At 49.1% G+C, this 19,636-nt stretch overlaps 1 protein-coding gene across 1 annotated transcript in view; it reads right to left on the bottom strand.

Moving 5' to 3' along the window:
* SPTY2D1 (SPT2 chromatin protein domain containing 1) overlaps nt 1–19,636 on the bottom strand; it is a 204,965-nt gene that overhangs the window by 147,738 nt on the left and 37,591 nt on the right. The window contains exon 2 of the mRNA XM_086956071.1: nt 5,975–6,089. Within this exon, the coding sequence (XP_086812197.1) occupies nt 5,975–6,089 (115 nt within the window). The remainder of the gene's footprint in view (nt 1–5,974; nt 6,090–19,636) is intronic.

Below are 19,636 nucleotides of genomic sequence, written 5' to 3'. Positions count from 1 at the left end.
GAGGAAAGAAACGTTTCAACACCAATGGTTCGTTCAAATGAAAATCAGTTGGCACCTTCGGAATGAACTTTCGGGTTTGTCCTGAAAATCATTCTATCTTCCTGGAACTGCAAGAAAGGCTCCTGAATCGTGAGCGCTTGTATTTCACCTACTCTTCTCGCTGAAGTCAATGCAATGAGAAGAGCCACTTTCCAGGACATGAACTTGAGGTCTGCCCTGTGTATAGGTTCAAATGGTGGCTTCATCAATTGAGAGAGTACAATATTCAGATTCCATAATGGTGGTGGAGGCTTTACTGGTGGAAAGACTCTGAATATTCCTTTCATAAATTGTTTGATAATCCTTGAGGACCATAAAGATGGGCCTGACGATGACCTCCTGTAGCGGGATAACGCAGCCGAATGCACCTTGGAGGTGTGTGCTAATCCTGACTTTGCTAACAGCAGAATGTAAGGTATAATCTGATGAGGTGCAGCAGTAAGAGAGTGAACATCATGTCTCTTACACCACAGACAAAACCTCTTCCATTTCATCCTGTAGGTTTTGTTGGTACTCTCCGCTCTGGCCTTGGACAGGATCTCCCTACATTCGTGTGAGATGTTCAGATGGCTAAACTCACAGTGTTCAGGAGAAAGGCTGCTAATCGCAAGGATTTCGGGTCCGGATGGAGCTCCGGCCCCTTGGACATTCTCAGAAGCGATGGAATTAGGCGCAACCGAATTGGACGGTCCTCCGACAGCAGCAGTAGTTCCGTGAACCAGTGTTGTCTGGGCCACCACGGGGCTACTAGGATCAGCCTGCACAGCTCTTTCTTGATCTTCACCAGTACGCGGGGGAGAAGAGGAATTGGAGGAAAACCGTAGGCAAAGATGCCGGACCATGCCATTGAAAACGCATTCCCCCCCAAGATCCCTTCTGGGGAAGCCAGCTTGCGAAGTACTGGCATTTTCTGTTTTCCCTTGTAGCGAAGAGGTCCACTATCGGTGTTCCCCATCTTCGAAAGACGCTGTCCAGGATCCCCTGGTCTAGCTCCCATTCGTGGCAGGAGGATTTTAGCCTGCTGAGAGTATTCGCCTTGACGTTCTGATACCCCGGGAGGTGTTCTGCTGCCAATGATATTCCGTGCTGAAGAGCCCATTCCCATATCTCCTGGGCTTCCTGAGACAGGGAGAGAGATCTCGAGCCCCCTTGCTTGTTCACATAATGCATCGCCGTGGTGTTGTCTGTTCTTACCAACACCGGCGAACCTTTTATCCTTGGCAGAAAAGCCAGTAATGCCAAGCGGATCGCTCTGAGCTCCAGTAGATTTATATGTAATTGCTGCTCCTGTGCCTTCCAACGACCGCGGATTTGAAGGTCCTGAAGAAAAGCGCCCCATCCTTCTAACGACGCATCCGTCGTTACCACTAGTGGAGCCGCTCTTACCAGAAACGTCAGTCCTCGAGACACATTTGCTCTTTGTGTCCACCACTTTGCTGCCTGTTGCATCACTGGTGTCACCCTTATTGTATCGTCGAAGGATCCCTCCGCCTGACGCCATCGGAGATCAATCTGTTCCTGCCATGGTCTCATCCTTAGCCTGCAGTAAGGCACCAGGGGAATACAAGAGGACATCGTGCCCAGCAAGGATTTGTACCTGCGGACTGAAAGAGACTTTCTTTTTACCAAGTCTTGGAAGAGGGACACAATCCTCAGTTGTCTTTCCTCGGAGGGAAACGCTTTGTTGCATTCAGTGTCCAATATTGCCCCCAAAAATGTGATCACTTTTGTTGGGTGGAGGTTCGACTTTCCCTCGTGAAGAGTCAATCCTAGATCGGCGAATAAGTCTATGCAAGCCTGCGTCAACGCTCTGGCCTGCACCTTTGATGGTGCTTTGACTAACCAGTCGCTGAGGTAAGGAGATATTTGATGTTTTTGCTGGAGCCAGACATTTCGTGAAAAATATTGGCGCTGACTTCAAGCCGAATGGCAGTACCCTGAATTGGTAATGTCTTCCGGCTACCCAGAACCGAAGGTACTGTCTGTGTGCAGGATATATCGGCACGTGGAAATATGCGTCTTGTAGATCCAATGTGGTCATATGATCTCCTGGGTTTAATAACGGAAGGATGTCCTGCAGAGATACCATCCTGAAAGATTGATTCTTGAAATAGGTGTTTAAGGATCTGAGATCCAAAATGGGGCGCCACTGGAGCTTGTTTTTCTTGATAAGAAAAAAACGGGAGTAAAACCCCTTGTTTTCCTGGGATTTCGGTGCCGGTTCTATTGCTCCCTTTCGGAGCATTGTCTGAATCTCCTGCTGGAGTTGATGCAGATGGTTGGCTCTCTGGTGCATCAGTGGCGTACAAGGGGGCCCTTGTAGAAATTCTAGGGTGTGACCAAATTGAACTATTTTGAGGACCCATTGGTCCGTTGTTATTTTCCGCCAATTGTGAAGATAGTGGGCAATCTTTCCACCCAGGGGAGCATCTGACAGAGCCGGAAGATGGAGGTTGTCATTGTCGAAGGGTGTTGTACTTTCCCTGGCCACCCCGTCCTCTTGGAGTTGATTTTGTATATCCTCCTGATTGACACTGGTTGTATTGCTGACGGTAAGGCTGCGATGAGGACGGATAAAAAGAAGAATATCTCCCCTGTTGGTATCCTCCTCTATACGAGGACTGTCCTCTACCCCTGGAGCCACGAAAAGGGGTTTTCATGTATTGCAGTGTTCCCAGAGCCTTTGCCGTATCAGTATCCTTCTTGATACTCTCCAGAGTATCATCAATATGTTTCCCAAATAATTCTTGTTGTGTACCTCCGGACTAAATGCTGTTGCTCGCAGCCATCCTTGCCTGCGCAGGACCGCAGCTCCTCCCAAATTATCTAAATGCCGTGGTAGCTATATCCATAGCGCAGTCTAGGACTTCAGCCGAAGTCCTCTCTCCTTTCATGAGAATTTTCTTCGCCTCCTGCTTCTCTGGATCCGGCACAAGGTTAACGTATGGAGACAGGTCACACCATATCTGCCTGTCATACGTTCCCAGGATAGCGAGGGCATTAGCAGCTCTCACAAGCAGAGCCGACATTAATGAAAACCGTTTTCCTGCGTTATCCAACCTTCTGCCCTCCTTGTCTGGAGGTGCTGCAATCTGAGTAGATGGGTTCCTGGATTTCTGTTGTGCCGCCTGAGTGATAACAGAATCCGGTTTGGGATGTCCCAAAAGGCAAGATGGAGCATCCACTGGTGCCTTATACTTCTTCTCCAGTCTGGCCAGAACCAGTGTTACCGTTGCTGGCGTCTCCATGACCTTTAATCCTTCCTTCCAAATATGAGACACTATAGGCAGGGATCGTACGGATTCCAGATATGAGTCCTTGAAGTCATATAGAAAACATTCAGTTTTCTCTTCTGTCATGGTCAGTGCAAATCTCTTAGTGGATCTTTCCATCAAATTATGAAACCCACCAATGTCCTCCGGTGGCGAATCCACTGGCCTCTGCGGAGGAGTTGAAGGTTATGAGGCGATATAGTCATGCCATTCTGCACTCGTGTCCGCAATCTCACCATCCTCATGATCCTCATCCGAGGTATCGTGGTGTGTCGTCGGCGGTGGGGACCTAGCAGTAGGCTCCGGTACAATCTCTCTCCTACGAATCAGCGTCCCTGGGACGGATCGTGGACGTGGTGTAGCCTCTAGGGCTGTTGAGCGACTGGAGTCGCTGGGTATCTCCTCCTATTATCCTCCAACATTCCCTGGAGATCCTTCAACAAAGAGGATGGCACACTTGTCATCTCCTCCCGTTGCTGTTGACTATATCGGTGCTGTTCCTGGGGTTGTTCTTGATAACCCCCATATTCCTCCTCCGAATCGTCTTCTTGGTACTTGACCTGTAATTGCGAAGGGCTACTGGCAATTCCATACTCATCATCTTCTTCCGAATCTTCCTCCTCCAGTAGGTGAGATGGCAGCAAGGGGGAGACCTTGCTTGGAGATGTAACCTCCGGTGTTATAGGTTTTTTCCAAGGCACCAACCTTTTTTCTGGTGTATTTTTCCCTAGTCGACGAGCTTGTCGTCGAGATTCCCATAGCCGTCGTCGACCAAGTCATAGTCGTCGACGTTGTAGTTACCGTCGACACAGTCCTTGTCGACGCAGAGAAAACAGAAGTTCACATCATCGGCTGCACCCCCTCCGCATGGGACAACAACTGGTGGCCCCCTGCCCTCGGAAACACACCCAACCCAAGAGCACGCAACCTCGACATCCTACTCGACTGATCAACATCATGTCCTCCGCATGCTTCGCAAGATGTTCAAGTGGAGTTGAAGCATGCGGAGGACATGATGTTGATCTGGCGATCCATGGTGAGTGAAGAGTCGAGTAGGATGCCGAGGTTGCGTGCTCTTGGGTTGGGTGTGTTTCCGAGGGCAGGGGGCCACCAGTTGTTGTCCCATGCGGAGGGGGTAGAGCCGATGATGTGAACTTCTGTTTTCTCTGAGTTGAGCTTTAGGTAGCTGGCTACGGTAAGGGTGAGCTACTATCAGTATTCCCTTCTCGCCTGCAAGAAATTGTATTAATATTTGGGGCAGCCTTTCTCAAAGAATAATCAAAACTCTGGCTCCCCCGTCAAAAGAAGAATAACCTTCAAACTGCTCACACAGGCCTACAAAGCCCTCCACAACACCAGACCCCAATACCTCAACAAACAAATCTCCTTTCACACCCCCCCAAGAGAAACCTCCGCTGAGCAACCTCACCCTAGCACCCGCCCTGGTTTCTACAGGACCAGAGCAAGTGGAAATCCTTCTCCTAACTCGCAGCCAAGACCTGAAACAAACTCCCCCTTCACCTCAGACGAAGTCTGGCACTGCACCAATTCAAAAAGGACCTCAAGACCTTGCTCTGCAACAGAGCTGCTCACACGCCCTCCATCAGCGCCTTGGGACCCTCACGGGTGAATAGTGCGCTCTACAAAACTGTGATTGATTGAGGATCCAGGTCTAGCTGTGGTGATGAGCTGTGGGGCAGGAAGGCCAGGCACAGCACCCCAGCCCCATTCTTTAAAAATTATATGCAGGAACTTCTATTTTTAACAGTTCTGGCACAGATCACTGAAAAATAATATATAAATATAACATGAAAAAGAATACAGAGGGCTGTTGGGAAAGATCCCTTCAGCCACTGCATGTTTAAAGTTCCATTCACATTCTGGATCGCCCACACTTAGCATATATATGTGGGCAATGATCTAGCTCCCTTGAGCCACTGGCTTTGTTGCCATTGTCATTCAAATCTTGGATCAGTTCACTTGACAATCACTGACAGTTTTGCTTCCTACCACTGCCTTTGCCTGGGGAGTGTGGAGGTTTCAGAAGATGTGACTGGAAGGGAAGTGCAAGAATCCTTCCGTTGCTGCTAGCCAGACATCTGGTACAGGAAGCTGCGAGTCCAATGGAGTCACTTGCATGACCCATCAATAGCCACTGGAAACCAGCCTGACTATGCCTTTGCTTATGCATCTTAAGCTGCAGATGATGGTGTATGGCTGGGAATGTTCAACTCAATAAAAATGCCACTTGTGAGATAATGTTCATAAGGACCATGAACAGAGATTCTAAAAGCGGTTTGGTCCTGTTTTGCTTAGCACACCTTCATATAGAAATGAATTACATCTGAAAAAGCATGACAGTACCAAAAACACTATATAAGGCAGTTATGTCTTCAAATCAACAAAGTGCGTCTATCATTCACTCTCCTAATACTTAGTTTGCTTTCTTGCTCTCAATCTTCAGCATTCCCATCAACCTACTTGGAACCATCGTATTCAATTTTAGTGGGGGTGGTGGAATATATAATGAAAATTTATTTTACTCTTTTAGGGTCAGTCTCATTTAAAAAAAGGTTTAAGAAAAACAAATGCCTAATCAAAGAAACTAATTTCAAAGAGCATTAGCCACTTCATTTAAAGTAAGTTGCTTTTTTAAGGAATACCTTTCTTTCGTATTTCATCCTCTTTTCTCTTAAGAAATGCTCGCACTGCAGCAGACTGAACACCCTTCACCTTAGGATCTTTTTTAGGGGGGCCCACAGCCAGACTATATCTTTTCTAAAAGAAAAAAGAAGAAAAAAAAAAGCATAAAATATCTCTATTTTGATACATTAGTGATGCACTGCAATAATCCAAATCATGCAAAACTCACACCCCTTATCCTAACTTCACAAACAATGGAAATAAGCTATGACAAGTCCGAGCACCGTAATATACGCGTTTTGGAAAACATTTTGTGTTCTTCACAATCAGAATAAAAAAAATGCTTCGAGAAGTTATTCAAAAAAATATACTGTTTTATCTTTATAAATGGGTTCATAGATTATATAATTGGGTACAGTAACACCCAATTTTGGTGAAAAAGAAATTCCCATCTAAAACTGCAAGAGGTCTACTGGTAAAAATAAAAGCCCATGGACAAAGTGAAATATTGGGGAAATTATGGAAAAATTACAAAATAACCACGAAGATAGCATGGAGCAGGCTGGGAGCAAGCATTGTTCCCTATGAATGAATGAATGAATGAAAATTTATAAAGCGCGAACTAAGCCCAAGGGCATCAAGGCGCTCTAGAACAGACGGGCCTTCAGGCACAAACAGCATACATACTAAGATTTACTTCACAGAGAACATCCAGGTCTTTAGGGATTTACGAAAAATGGAGTGAGTTTGCTGGCCCGAGAGGGAGACGGGCGTGGCTTAAGAGCCAATGAGGACAGACGTGTGAGCCAGGAGCTCTGCGCCGACCCCACCAATTATCTTGTGTTGGGAGCTGGGTATGGTAGTCCGAGAGCCTGGGACCACTCTTGCTGGCCCTGGGAGTTGCAGGGAGCGGTAATAAGAGGAGATAGAGACACCGCTGGTAGCTCGCCGAAACGAAGAGTCTGGCCAGCGTGTTCTCAAAATGACTCTGGCAGAGGTAATGTGGAGTCTGTAGAGCGGCAGGAGGCTGGAACGGGAAGAGCCCCGGAAGATTAGGGTGATCGGCTGAAAGTGGCTGGCCGCACTTGCCTCTGTATCCAGTGGGGCTCCCGGGGTGCCAGTTGGACTGGGGCCACGGAGTCGTGAAAGCCTCCAGAGCTGGACGGGCCATGGAGGCGCTCGGAGGTACGGTGGATCGCAGGGACGAGCGGAGGGGGCAGACGTGCGGCCCGCGGCGGCACTGGTGAGCGGTGACTTATGCGGGGCAGGACGGTGCCTCCATTACCTGGACTGTCTGCGCTGGAGGTGCGGAGGTGCGTGGATACTCTATCCTGAGACGAACTGAGCGCCGATGCACGGCGCGCTTTACATACATAATACCCTGTTTTCCTTCCGTACATTAACATGGCTCCAGATTGTTACTTCCATTTGAACATTTGCTGAGATCAGACAAAGTCCATTGGTTAAAAACAGTGAAAAGTGGCTAAAAGATCTGGCCGCCATTTTGGATCCCTAGTGCCGACCGGAGTGGTGGGGCCCTGCTGGCTGTGTAGAGTCGCTCCCACCTCTGTCATCAGTGCAGACTGAGCAGGGGCCGCACAGGCAAGAATGCGGAGAGTGCTGGCTTGCTTGCTGAGGTGAGAGACGGTGTGGTGGATCGCAAAGGCGAGAAGAGTTGGCAAAAAATGGCCCGTGACCGCTCTGGCGAGAAGGAACCAGCTGGGGGCTTGGCGGTGCCTCCACTACCTGGGACCTGGCCTGTTCCCTTTACTGGAGGTGTTGCCTTTACTGGAGGTGCCAAGAGCGGGTCCAGCCACCATCTTGGTTGTGGCAGGGGTCGGCTGTCCCTGCGATTGGGGTCAGGTGGAGGCACATACTTGGCAGCGACTGGAGAGGCCCTCCAGGGCCGTTGCATAAAGGGAGGTACTTACTGAAGGCACAAAGCGCCTTGACGAGGCGCCGCGGACCCCCTGCCATTGCGGGATCTCTATGGTTGGTTTAGGCCCACCAGTAAATCGCACCTCCTATTCTTTACAAATATCTGCCCTTTGACTAGGGATTAGAAACAAAAGCGAGCCGTACCAAAGAAGAGATGGGAATTGGCCTAGACCCGAGAGGGCCAACTCAGAGGAGAAATACTCTTTGGTGTCTGCGATTATTGCACCACCAAGTTGGCGGTGAACAGGGGGCACTGTTTAAGGCGATCACAAATTGGGGGCTTCAAGTGGACAGTGGTCCGCAATTGGGATGCTGGCAACTAATGGGATTGCTGACTGGGCGGTTGGACAGGGGGCTGCCCGGAGGCGGCGGAGGGTTCCCCAGGTTGACGGACGATAGGCGAGCGGCCTACTGCGGGCATTGGTGAGAGGGGCCTCTCTCACAACGGGCATTTTCTGTTTCTGGCGACTGATTTGGACGGTGTGAAGGGACGCCGGGGAGGTTGTGCTGGTGGCCTGGAATGCCATAGACTATGGGGAAGCCACGAGCGAAGCAGGAGGGGGAGCGTACGGGGCGGTGGGGGGAAGGGGGGGTGGGGGAGTGCTCCCGGAGGAAGAAGTAGCGAAACAAGGAAAGCAGCATGCTGCAGACCTGCAAACTGAGGGGCTGATGCAGCGGCAGGTGGACCAAATACTCAAAGCCATTGCCGACACAAAGAATGCCCTGCAGCAGGACATCACACATGTGGCTCTAGGGCTGGGCCTTCTTCGCACGGAACATGCTAAGCTGGCTGACCGGGTGAAGATGGAAGGGACGTTGGAAGTCCCGGAGCCTGCTCAGAAGACGCTGGCGGCCCAGATGGGGGATGTCATGCACCGATTACAAGCCCTGGAGTGGAGGGCTGAAGGGCAGAACCGAAGGATTAATATACGGGTGGTGGGGCTGCCGGAATGAGTGGAAGGGGCCAATATAGTGGACTACCTAGAAGGCTGGCTGCGGACTGAGATCGCCTCTGAGGACCTGACCACCTTCTATACCCTGGAGAGAGCGCATAGGGTACCCGCCCGCCCGCTAGTACCCAGAAGACCGCCTAGGCCAGTGGTGGCGAGACTACTTCATTATAAAGATAGAGACCTGCTGCTGCATAAGGCCCGCTCCTCGGGCCTCTACCAGGTAATGGGACGCTGTTCCCGGATTATACGTTCAAAGTGCAAAGCCGACGAGCTTCATTTTTGGCAGTCAAGAAGGCACTTCGAGACGAAGGCCTTCAGTATTCCCTGATGTTCCCTGCACGCTTGAGGGTAATCTTGGACAGCAAAACGTACTTTCATGATCGTCCTGTGAGGCATGGACTTGGTTTGAGACCTACAGAGCGGGTACGGGGGAAGCAGGGCGCGGAATGGGGCCACCTGCAGATGAACTAAGCCCTCGCAGGTCGCGGGGTATCAGAAGGCGACGGCCTGGTCCTCCGGGACCCACGGTGACTCAAACAGAGAAGGAGAGATCAGCAGTTTTGCAGGCCATGACGAAATATCCCAGGAAAAAGGTGCATCATTGGCGCTAGGAAAAGGGCTCGACCGAAACTGACTCAGATGGGACTGAATCTGGAAGTGTTCAACTGCTGCATGTAACGCCTGGGACAGCAGATGAGATTGTCGACGCTTAACATTGTATGACTTTAGCATGAGAGCGGAAAAGAGAGGGGGAACAATGTGAGATCTAGAATATGCGGCTCCCTTAGAGCGGATTGCCCCACGAGATGTTGGGGCTTTATTATCGTCGGGGGTATGGCGCCAGATTGAGGTGGTGCAGTAGATCTGGTACTCTCGGCTCTTGGTTATCTCCCCTTCCTTTTTCAGGTTGTTGTTCCTCTGTAGCTACCAGAGGGAAAGTTAGCTTATTAGTTTGAATGGGAACTAGAGTTTTAGTACCTGCTCTGGGGTGGGGTAGTTGGGGTTTTTTTGGGGGTTATTGTGGGGATGTTGGGGCCACCGGTGTGTTCAAAAGGAGCAAGCAGTCTCTTATGGGATCCCGATTGCAGTATGCGGACGTTACCCGACTTGAAATGCATCACATGGAATGCACGGGGGTTACATACAATGTTGAGACGCCATAGAGTGCACGCTTAATTGGTGCGTGGCGGGGCCCAAATTGCTTTCCTCCAGAAAACACATAGTAGCCGCGCCGAAGGCTTGGTATTGCAGCGTAGATGGGGAGGGCAACTTTTTTTACACAACATACTCCGCTTTTGCCAGGGGAACACTGAAATGGGTTAGAGCAGGTGTCTCCTTTCAACCGACGCAGCATTTAGTGGACCCAGAAGGAAGATTTGTGGTAGTGGGGGGTTGCCTTAATGGTAAAGATGTGACATTATGTATTATTTATGACCCAAATGCGGACCAGGCAGCCTTCTTTACCCGTCTGTCCGGGAAATTGGCGCCATATTTGAGTGGCCCGGTCATTATGGGTGGCGATATCAATTCTATAACAGACATCGACTTGGATAGATCTCACCCACCATTGCCTGAAGTGCCCATACATAGAATTTCCAAAGTCAGGAGGGATTGGCAGAGTAGATGGGGGCTAACGTGGCAAGTGGCAAGTGGCAAGCACAAAACCCGAGGGAGCGAGATTATGAATTTTTTTCGGTGCTGCATGAATTACATGTGTAGCTGGACGCGATATTATGCACACCAGACCTACATTCTAAGGTGGTCCACAGTGAATATCTTGCAAGGACAATCTCGAATCATAATCCTTTGTTGCTGAGGATCCAATGGGCCCAAGAGAAACCTGCGATTCCAGCCTGGACGTTGCGGCCAGAGGCACTGGAAGATCCTGTCTTCCAAGAGGAGGTAGGGACAGGAATCACTCAATACCTTCTGGAAAATGAGTGCACAGCATTGACAATGGCAATGGAGTGGGACGTTTTTAAGGTGGTGGTGAGGGGACTGTGAATTGCTAAAATGGTGGGCGTAAGGAAGACGTTATTGCGGGATGTTGACGCGGCAGAGCAGCGCTTGCAAACGGTTGAAAGGGGCTGCCCTGAGAACCCAGACAGGCCGGGGGGGGGGGGGGGAGGGGGGGGGGGGGAGTCACGGATGCTAGAGAGGCAGTGGCTGTACATACAGAAAGGCTGCGTTATTTTGACAACAAGCAATATTTGGAGCGAGCGCATGCGGAATGAGACAAAGCAAGCACACTGCTGGCATGGTTGGCCAACCAGGACCTACGAGGTACACCCATACTGAAATTGACCGCTCCGACAGGAGATCCAGTATATACCCAACATGGGATAAATAGGCTGTATTTAGATTATTACGAGTTGTACCGGAGCAAATTACGGGTTACTGGGGATGACATAGGGGACTTCTTGGCGAAGGTATCACTACTGCAACTAGACAAGACGCAGGCAGATCTGCTAGGACAGGAGATTACACTAGGGGAAATAAGGAGTGCGGGTAAACATATGGCACATAATAAAACACCAGGTACGGATGGGCTGCCCAGAGAGCTTTACTCGGCCTACATTGATTTACTGGCCCCTAAGTTGATGGCTGTTTTTATGTAGGCAAGGAAGATTGGAGTATTACCAGCCTCCACCAGTGAGGCTGTCATTATTTCATTGTTGAAGCCTGGGAAGAATTCCTCGGACAAGACTATTTATCTCCCCTTATCCATGCTTACACCCGATTACATAATTCTGAGAAGGATCCTTGCAACTCTGCTCCTCCCATTTATGGTGCAATTGGTACACAGAGATCAAGCAGGATTTATACCTACCCGGAATACAGCCACCAGTGTACGACGTCTACTCCGCATACTGGGGGAGGACCACTGTCTTGCTACCTCTGCAGCCGTCCTATCGATAGATACTAAAAAGGCGATTGACAGCCTGGAACGGCCATATCTGTTCCAGGTTATGCGTGCATTTGGTCATGGGGAGGCTTTTCGTGGGGTGGATCAAAATTCTTTATAGATCAGCGATGGCTCGGGTTCGGACGGGGACTATGGTTTCTTCCTCTTACCCAGTAGGGCGCGGGACACGACAGGGGTGCCCACTTTCTCCTTTGTTATTTGCATTGGCCATTGAACCATTAGCAGCACAGGCCAGACTGGGAAGGTATTATCTTGGGCTAGACTTACGTGGGGTTGAGCCCGATCTCTGCCGATGATTTACTCATGTTTCTGGCTAATACAAGGGAGGCTCTGGATAAGGCTACAACCCTCCTTCGCGAATTTGGTAGGGTTTCGGGGCTTGGGGTGAATTGGGCGAAGACTTGTTTGTTTTCTGGTGACCCCTTTGGATGTTGGCTACACCCATGTCGAACGTATTCGGTGCGAGTCTCGGAACCAACATCTATCATGCACCGGATGATTTATTAGTAGGTGTTTTAAGCAGACTTATGCAATGGTGTAGGGGTAGTTTAACATTTTGGTGCACATTGCCGCTTTCAGTGGCAGGCCGGGTGGCACTGTTAAAGATGGTAGAGCCCTCCGTTTGTTGTATTACTTTAGGACAATGCCGATTTGGATTCCGGGATACATTTTTAGACAGCTCCGCTCAATGGTCGGGGGGTTTCTGTGGGGGACTGGAAGGCGGCGGGTGGCACTGGATACGATGATGCGCCCGAGGGCCGATGGGGGACTGGCTCTGCCAGATTTCGAGCTGTATTATTTGGCTGCTCAACTGCAATGGCTTACTCAGGCGGTGGCACTGGAGTTTAGGGGCCCAGAGGGCCCTGATTGACGATGGATCCCACGCCATGTTTTGTCGTTCATTGTGCTTCAGCAGCAGATGCTCTTTGGGACACTTTCTAACGAGGAGCGGACGCATAGGCTGTGTTGGAACCGTAGACTGTGTTGAACTGGGATTGCCCGTCCTTATGCAACATAGATACCTTTGGGCATGTGTACCGCCCTCCTGCGCCGGTTTGATTGGTCTGCGTTGGCCGAATGGGAGACATTGGGAATACAAGTATTGGGGTGATTTGTACGAAGACTGTGCCATGTTGCTCTATCAGGCTCTGCAGAATAGATGTGGCCTCCCACGTGGGGATTATTTACTGGGACACGCGGCCCTATTTAAGATGTCCCTTCACCGACTTTTATATGCACTACAGAACACCCCACTTCCAGTTGCCACATCGAATTTCAGGGAAATTGATTGTTCTGTTCAAGATTAGTTGTGGCAGGGCAAAGTCCCCCGCATCGCTACACGCAAACTTATACTAGGGTGGCTTGATGGGGGCATTGGGCTCCAGGACATTAAGAGGTATTATTGGGCCTCGCAGCTATCAATCAACGTAGCTATAGATCGCAAAATGACGCTGCCTTTCGGATGGACAGGTGGCTCAAACCTAGGGATGGTTTCGAGGGCACGTTATATACTAGGTCATTGAAGCCCGGCCTGACCGGTCATGCCGTACAAGTGTGGAAAGAGGCGAACCGGAGCCTGGGCTGTGAGGGTAAGCTCGCACAAGCCAGGCCACCCTGGCACTGTGACATGTTGGGTCGGCTGTTCCGCTCCAAGGTTTTTGATAAATGGGACCTCATCGGTATCTCCAGCGTGCGGGATCTCTGCAAAACAGGTGACGTAGTTTCCTTTTCCCAACTTCAGCACGATTACGAGATGGCCAAATCTGTAAACATCGTTTACAACGAACCTTTTACCCGGCAGGGAATCACAACGCGGTCATTACAATGACCGCGTTGTGAATCCGCATACCATTATTCCGCAAGTCGGAACAACGACTTGCGGAGGCGGGGGGAGGAGGTGTTGGATTTAAAATCCAACACCTTCCCTAGGGTCCGCACGGACTGGAGTTGGAATAGTAAATTATACAATTCCAACTTCCAGCGTCCCCCTCCGCAAGTCGTTGTTCCGACTTGTGGAGTAACGGTATGCGGAATCACAACGCGGTCGATGTAACGACTGCGTCGCGATTCCCTGCAGGGTTGCGGGATTTAAAGGTATATTCGGCCAAATCTGAGCATTTCCGATATCTTCAAATTAGGAACGCCATGCTCGCTGTTCTCCGAAGAGGTACTGCCCTCTGAGTCCTCCTTTCTTGAAGACAGGATCCTAGATGGTGATCTCTATGAAAAAGCCATATTTCCTATTTATAAAAAGCTTATCAACAACATGACAGAACCCCTATCCCGTTAGCACAGTAAGAGGGACCATGATGTGGCCAGCTTGGATGATGAAGAGTGGAGGAAAGCGGTGGCCTCCACCGTGAGGTAGCCATTTCCTCCTTTCTCCGTCTGGTCCAACTAAAACTTCAGACATATTTGTCCGGGCCTTTGCTGGTCTATATGGGCTACACCCAAGACAGTGGTTGTGTGCATTAATGTGGGCAAGAGGGTACAATTATCCACGTTCTTTGTGAGTGTGCAGCGATTCAGAAATACTGAGAGAGGGTGGTCTACAAGATGGAGGAGGCATTGGGGCGACATATTCATTGCAGCATTAAACTGGTATTATTGAATATTTGGGACACTACAGATTTGAACGCCGAGAGAATTTGGGTTGCTCTAGGTTTCATAGTTGCTAAACAGATTAAGGCACAATTGTGGCGGGCTCAGAGCCCACCGAAGACTGTTGATTTGACCAAAGATATGGACTGGTGCATGGTAACGGAAAAAGCCATCTATGAATCGAGAGGGTGCCCGAAAATGTGGATGCAGGTCTGGGGGCTGTGGAATGCTTACAGGAGGGACATTTGTGTCCCACCGAGGATTAGTGATGATATTGCTGCTGGGCACTGACTGTATTCGGTGAATGTTATCAGCTATGTTCTTGAGTGTCATTATTGAGGATGTATTGTTTGAACAACTTTTGCGGGTTTTCTGCCTGGTACTGCCTTGTAATGGGCACATGCCTTATTTCTCAATAAAAAGAGTTAATTAAAAAAATAAGAAAGAAATTAAAGAGAAAGAAACCGGACTTCAAAAATAGAAGATGTCTCCACTGAACTCAACGCAACCAAGTGGGACACCAAGTTCACAGGGTACAATTGAAGAAACCAAGTTATTAGATTACAGCAATCACTGATTATGTGGGGCTACATTAGTACTGGCAGCGCCCATTTAGCATCTCACCAACGTACAAGTTGTTTTGAAATGCTACTTGAGAAGCACTAGTAAAACTGAAGGGAGTCATGAAAATAAGTGATAATAAACTGACGTATGACACAAACATTCAAGATCATCACAACATACTGAGAGTAAAACTACATAAGAAATGAAACTGCAGCCTGACACTGCAGAGCATTAATGAGAAATGGAATCATCCCTACTTCTTTGAGAATGTCCTCTCAGACAAAGGAGTAAGTGCACTGCCAGAAGATTAAGGACAAAGACAGTGGGTCGCTCTCAAGACAACACTGTACTCAGACGTTTTTGATGCTGCCAGGTATTGTGGAAAGTTTATCTTAAACCTGGCCCCTTATACCCTTAGGCATAGACAAAATGCATAGACAGCAGTTTCAAATCAATAAAAAAGCCAAACCTCAAGGTGCATTTTGAAAATATTTTTAGCTGGTTCTGGACTTATCAATGATGCAAGCCCATGTGGCCTGGTGGCCATTCTGCAAAATGAACAGTTGTTGTCCATTATTTTTGCCATCTGAGCCCTGATAAATACAGAGCCTAAGTATTAGCAGATCAAACAGGATCTACACATCACGTGAGGGTGCCAACATTTTCACATATACAAACAGGACTCTTCAGAGTTGCCACGGATCACAAGTCATTGATCTTATTGTTTGAGGGCACTACTCAGCACCTTTTGCCACGATACAAAAGCAAAATTGCCAATTCATTACTTAAGCTCTGTGGTGCACTAACCTTACTGGCCAATCACCTGATAGTCCTTGGCAGAATTCATTTTCATGTTGAAGTGCCTGATTATACCCGTGCTTGTGAGTTCTTCACCACTTTCTAATCATTCAATTTGTTTTCATTTGTTAAGGGCCATTTCCACACTGCTGGTCATACCCAAGAACTCATATTGGACAATGCAAATAGAACATTTGTTACACAGTGACTCTTCTTGATTGGTCCAATCATTGATTCAATTTATGGTTCACATGCCAAGAGCTCGGACTTTCCAAAAAAACTTGTACAGTTCACCCTGCACCTTGAATGGGAAGGCCAACTCTAGATGCTATCAGGAAAGATTTAACCACTTCCCTGAAATCTATCAATTCCTCCAAGGATTCCAACCAACAGTTGGATGCCTTCTCTTTGGGATCTTGGAAATTAAACTGTTTTACCACAGACCTCACACCAGCCAACATATGGATGTGAGGTTGAAACACTCTTAAAATGCGTGGTTTAAACACTCTTAAGAAATCTGAAGCTGGCCACAAGACAAGCTGAACTAGCTTGGAGGAGGAACATACTCTAACTCCATTAAGGCAGCCAATAACATTCCAGAAAGTCAAGCCTCCTGTGACTATTTGGGCAATCACTTTGTCTCCAGTATTTCTACAGTTTCACAAAGCACATCCTAGTCAAAGGATTCATCCTCTGCCTATTTTATCATATTTAGGTGCACTTTCAATCAGTTCCCGTGGGAAGTCACCCTCAAAGGCATTTTGAACAAAAAATCAGGTTTGCCCGTTGATCCATGCTCTACCAAGTTTCTAAAAAAACTCTTGACCATTACACCTGCTTGTGCTTCTGTGACAACTTTTATGCAATTCTTTCCTCTGGACAGGTACCTTATGAGTGGAAGAGAACTAGTATAGTGTCCCTTTTGAAAAAGCCTACCCAGATCCACTAGAGGAATATTTCTTGGAGCAATCAAAGGTTTTGGATATCTGCCAATTCCGATTTAGCCATGGCGTGGTAATAGGGGCCACATTTTCATTGGCTGTTGAATTAATCAGTAGCACTGTGGTTACAATGATCACAGAAGGGGCCATTCTTCTTGAGCTGCCAGCAGCAATTGACACCATGGATCACAAAATCCTTGTGCAGCGCCCATCCGAGAGGTGTCTCAGTGGAAATCGTGGTTAAGTGGTTTCTCTCTTTAAAAAAAAAAACTAAGTCCTGCAGCTCTCATCATTCAGATCTGCTTATTCTTAAGTTAGAAAGTACTAGAGCACTCTAACTCTGCCCCACACCTTTTGACAATTATATCTGGCCACTATTTGATCGCATTAGACAGCATTGGTGTTGCTCTATGTCATATGGAGACACTACCCAATAAATCCTTAGACTCCTATCTAAAGCTTCTGGCTCAGCTATTCGCTTATATCACTGTGGACAAGACATTCATTACTGGATGGGAAGAAATTTACTTAAACTGAATTCCAACAAAACAAAGTTTTTGCCGATTGCGAACAATGAGCACTGGGAGTCATTTTTCAAGTCGCACTGAACAGGTTCCGTTTTTCTGCCCGTTTGCACAGATTCTGGACCAATAACTTTTCTTACAAAAACAGGTAAACTCGGCGGTGAGCTTCTGCTTCCATCTTTGTTGCATGTTAAGGAAGAATTTACCCTTTGTGCTTCAGCCTATCCAATCCTCTTTTGTGGCCAGTTATGTACATTCTGAAGTACACTATTGCAACAGTTGACACCTTGCGCGCCGACACAATCACTTTTGTCTCAAATCAAGTGTAAAACATTGCTGTTAGACTGGTACTAAAACCGGATTGGAAAGGTGAGCAGTTGGGCATTGGGAAAAATCGGCCAGTGCCTAGGGGTCACCTGTGGGCCGGTTTTTGTAAGAAGCTCTGTGAACCTGCCCACATAGGCTTGCCGTCTTCCCCGCCAAGCCACTGTAATGTGGGCCCAATATCATGAACAGACAGGCTCTGAGGGGTATATTGCAGCAGCATTGCTAGGTCAGTATTATTCTGGCCTCTGCAGGATTTATCTTGACCCCCATGGGGCCGGCCTAGATGCCCCGAAGCAGTGCCCCACTCCCCTGCCAAGCTGCTAAAGTGAAGCAGGCTGTTGAGAGTGCAGCAGCCACGTGAGGAGGCCGATGGCCCATCAGGGGTGAAGGTGTGCACCCACAGGGGGCTTGAGGGGCCAGAGCGGAAACTGTAACTGTGACAAGGCCTGGGAATAAGGTGCACCCGGGAGAAAAAGGGCGCAATAAAGGTGCCAACAAGAAATGAAACCCCTGGCATAGAGGGGTGCAAGAAGCACCAAACGGGCAAAAAAGGGCATGAACACAAGCAGCCAACGCAACTTTAAAGATCACCCCCTGAGGGTGTTCAAAGGTAAGCTGCCCCGCCGGGATCTCCTACATTCGTCTGAGCAGCAGGGTAGCGAATCGTGAGAAAGCAGTGACTTACTTGTGACCAGTTGCAGAGGAGCGGTAGAGGCCTCGGGAGCACCACCTTCTTCGGGACTCCGAGTGAAGGTATGATCCGCTTTGGAGCACCCAAGGCCAAGCTGCAACACCACCGCAGCCTGGACAGCATGGACGCCAGAAGCCAGGCCAGAGAACCAGCGCATCGGGAAAGAGTCCATAACTTCACCACCCCAGGCTGACCAGGGTGTGTGCTTGAGCCCAGGCTGACAGAATATACTTCAGGAGAACCAGCACATCAAGAACCAACCCGGAACATTGTCAGTGCTGCAGTCTGATCAACGTATGCCTCTGAGTCCAGGTCAAGCGAGGATGCCGCCGGACTTCCAACCCAGCGCACTGAGTGCCAGCGGTTTTCACCATCGCAGCCCGGGGACAAAGACAAGACAGGAGAAACCACCGGGCAGACAGCGACCCCAGAATGGGCATTGGTCGCTCCGAGAAGGCGGCTGGCCCAGAAAAAGTTGAGCGGGCTTGTGCCAAGCTTGCTGGCAGCCTGCATCATTGAAGCTAAGCAGTGGCCGCGAGCCAGACCCACCCTTCCATTAACGCTCTCCCGTACAGAGAATGCAGGCAGCTTTAATCATATTGAGTGCACTTTGCACACACTCAAGCCCCATCTCAAGTGTTCTGGTTCGCTAAAAGGAGGACACATCCAAATACAGTGGCAATTAAAATATCTATGGCAGGAGACCACGGGAAAGAAAACAGAGGATGCCCTTATGCCCAGACAGAGGATCACATACTAGAATCAAATACTGCCAAGAAGCAAGCATATGGACAGGAAGCTGAAGGTCTGCAAGAACACAAAGTAAAGGAGATCTAATCCAGAAGCAAGGGGAAACGCGATCTGGCTGCAAAAGAAGCAAGTGTTACAACCGGTGACAGTCCACAAGTGTGAGGCAACCCATGTTGTGAGAGACAACATCCAGGCAAAGTACAGCCAGACGAGCAGTTGGGGATAGCCCACGAGGGTGACGCCACCCAGCTACACGTGGGAGCTAGAAAGCCAAGTTAATCACAGCACAGCAAGGAGGGCCAAGGCAGCAGCAGCAACAGGACCTAGATGAAATTCTAAAGCAGCAAGAGAGACAGCGGCAATGCATGGGAAGGAGTGGCTCCTAAGAACACTCAAGGGAGAAGAAACAGGAGGGCGGCCTGCGCACGACAAACCCAGCGATGAAAGGGACAAAGAGAAGCATAGAAAGGAAGCAGAGTAAAGGGGGAACCAAGAAAATGCCAACAAAATGCAAGCAGAGGCAGCAAGAAACAGGGAAAAGAAAGACGCAATATAGCTGGTGGCAGTGGCAGTGGCAGTGGCCGGGACCCCAGCACCCAGAAAGCGGGCGAAGGCCAATAATGGTGAGGAGATCGGAGCAACAGTGAACGAACGGCTCGGGACTTGTGC

Source organism: Lissotriton vulgaris, chromosome 2_1 (genome assembly GCF_964263255.1).
Source record: "Lissotriton vulgaris chromosome 2_1, aLisVul1.2, whole genome shotgun sequence".
Taxonomy (NCBI): Eukaryota; Metazoa; Chordata; class Amphibia; order Caudata; family Salamandridae; genus Lissotriton; species Lissotriton vulgaris.
The sequence above is the reverse complement of the archived record's forward strand: the minus strand, read 5'-3'. Positions and strand labels throughout refer to the sequence as shown.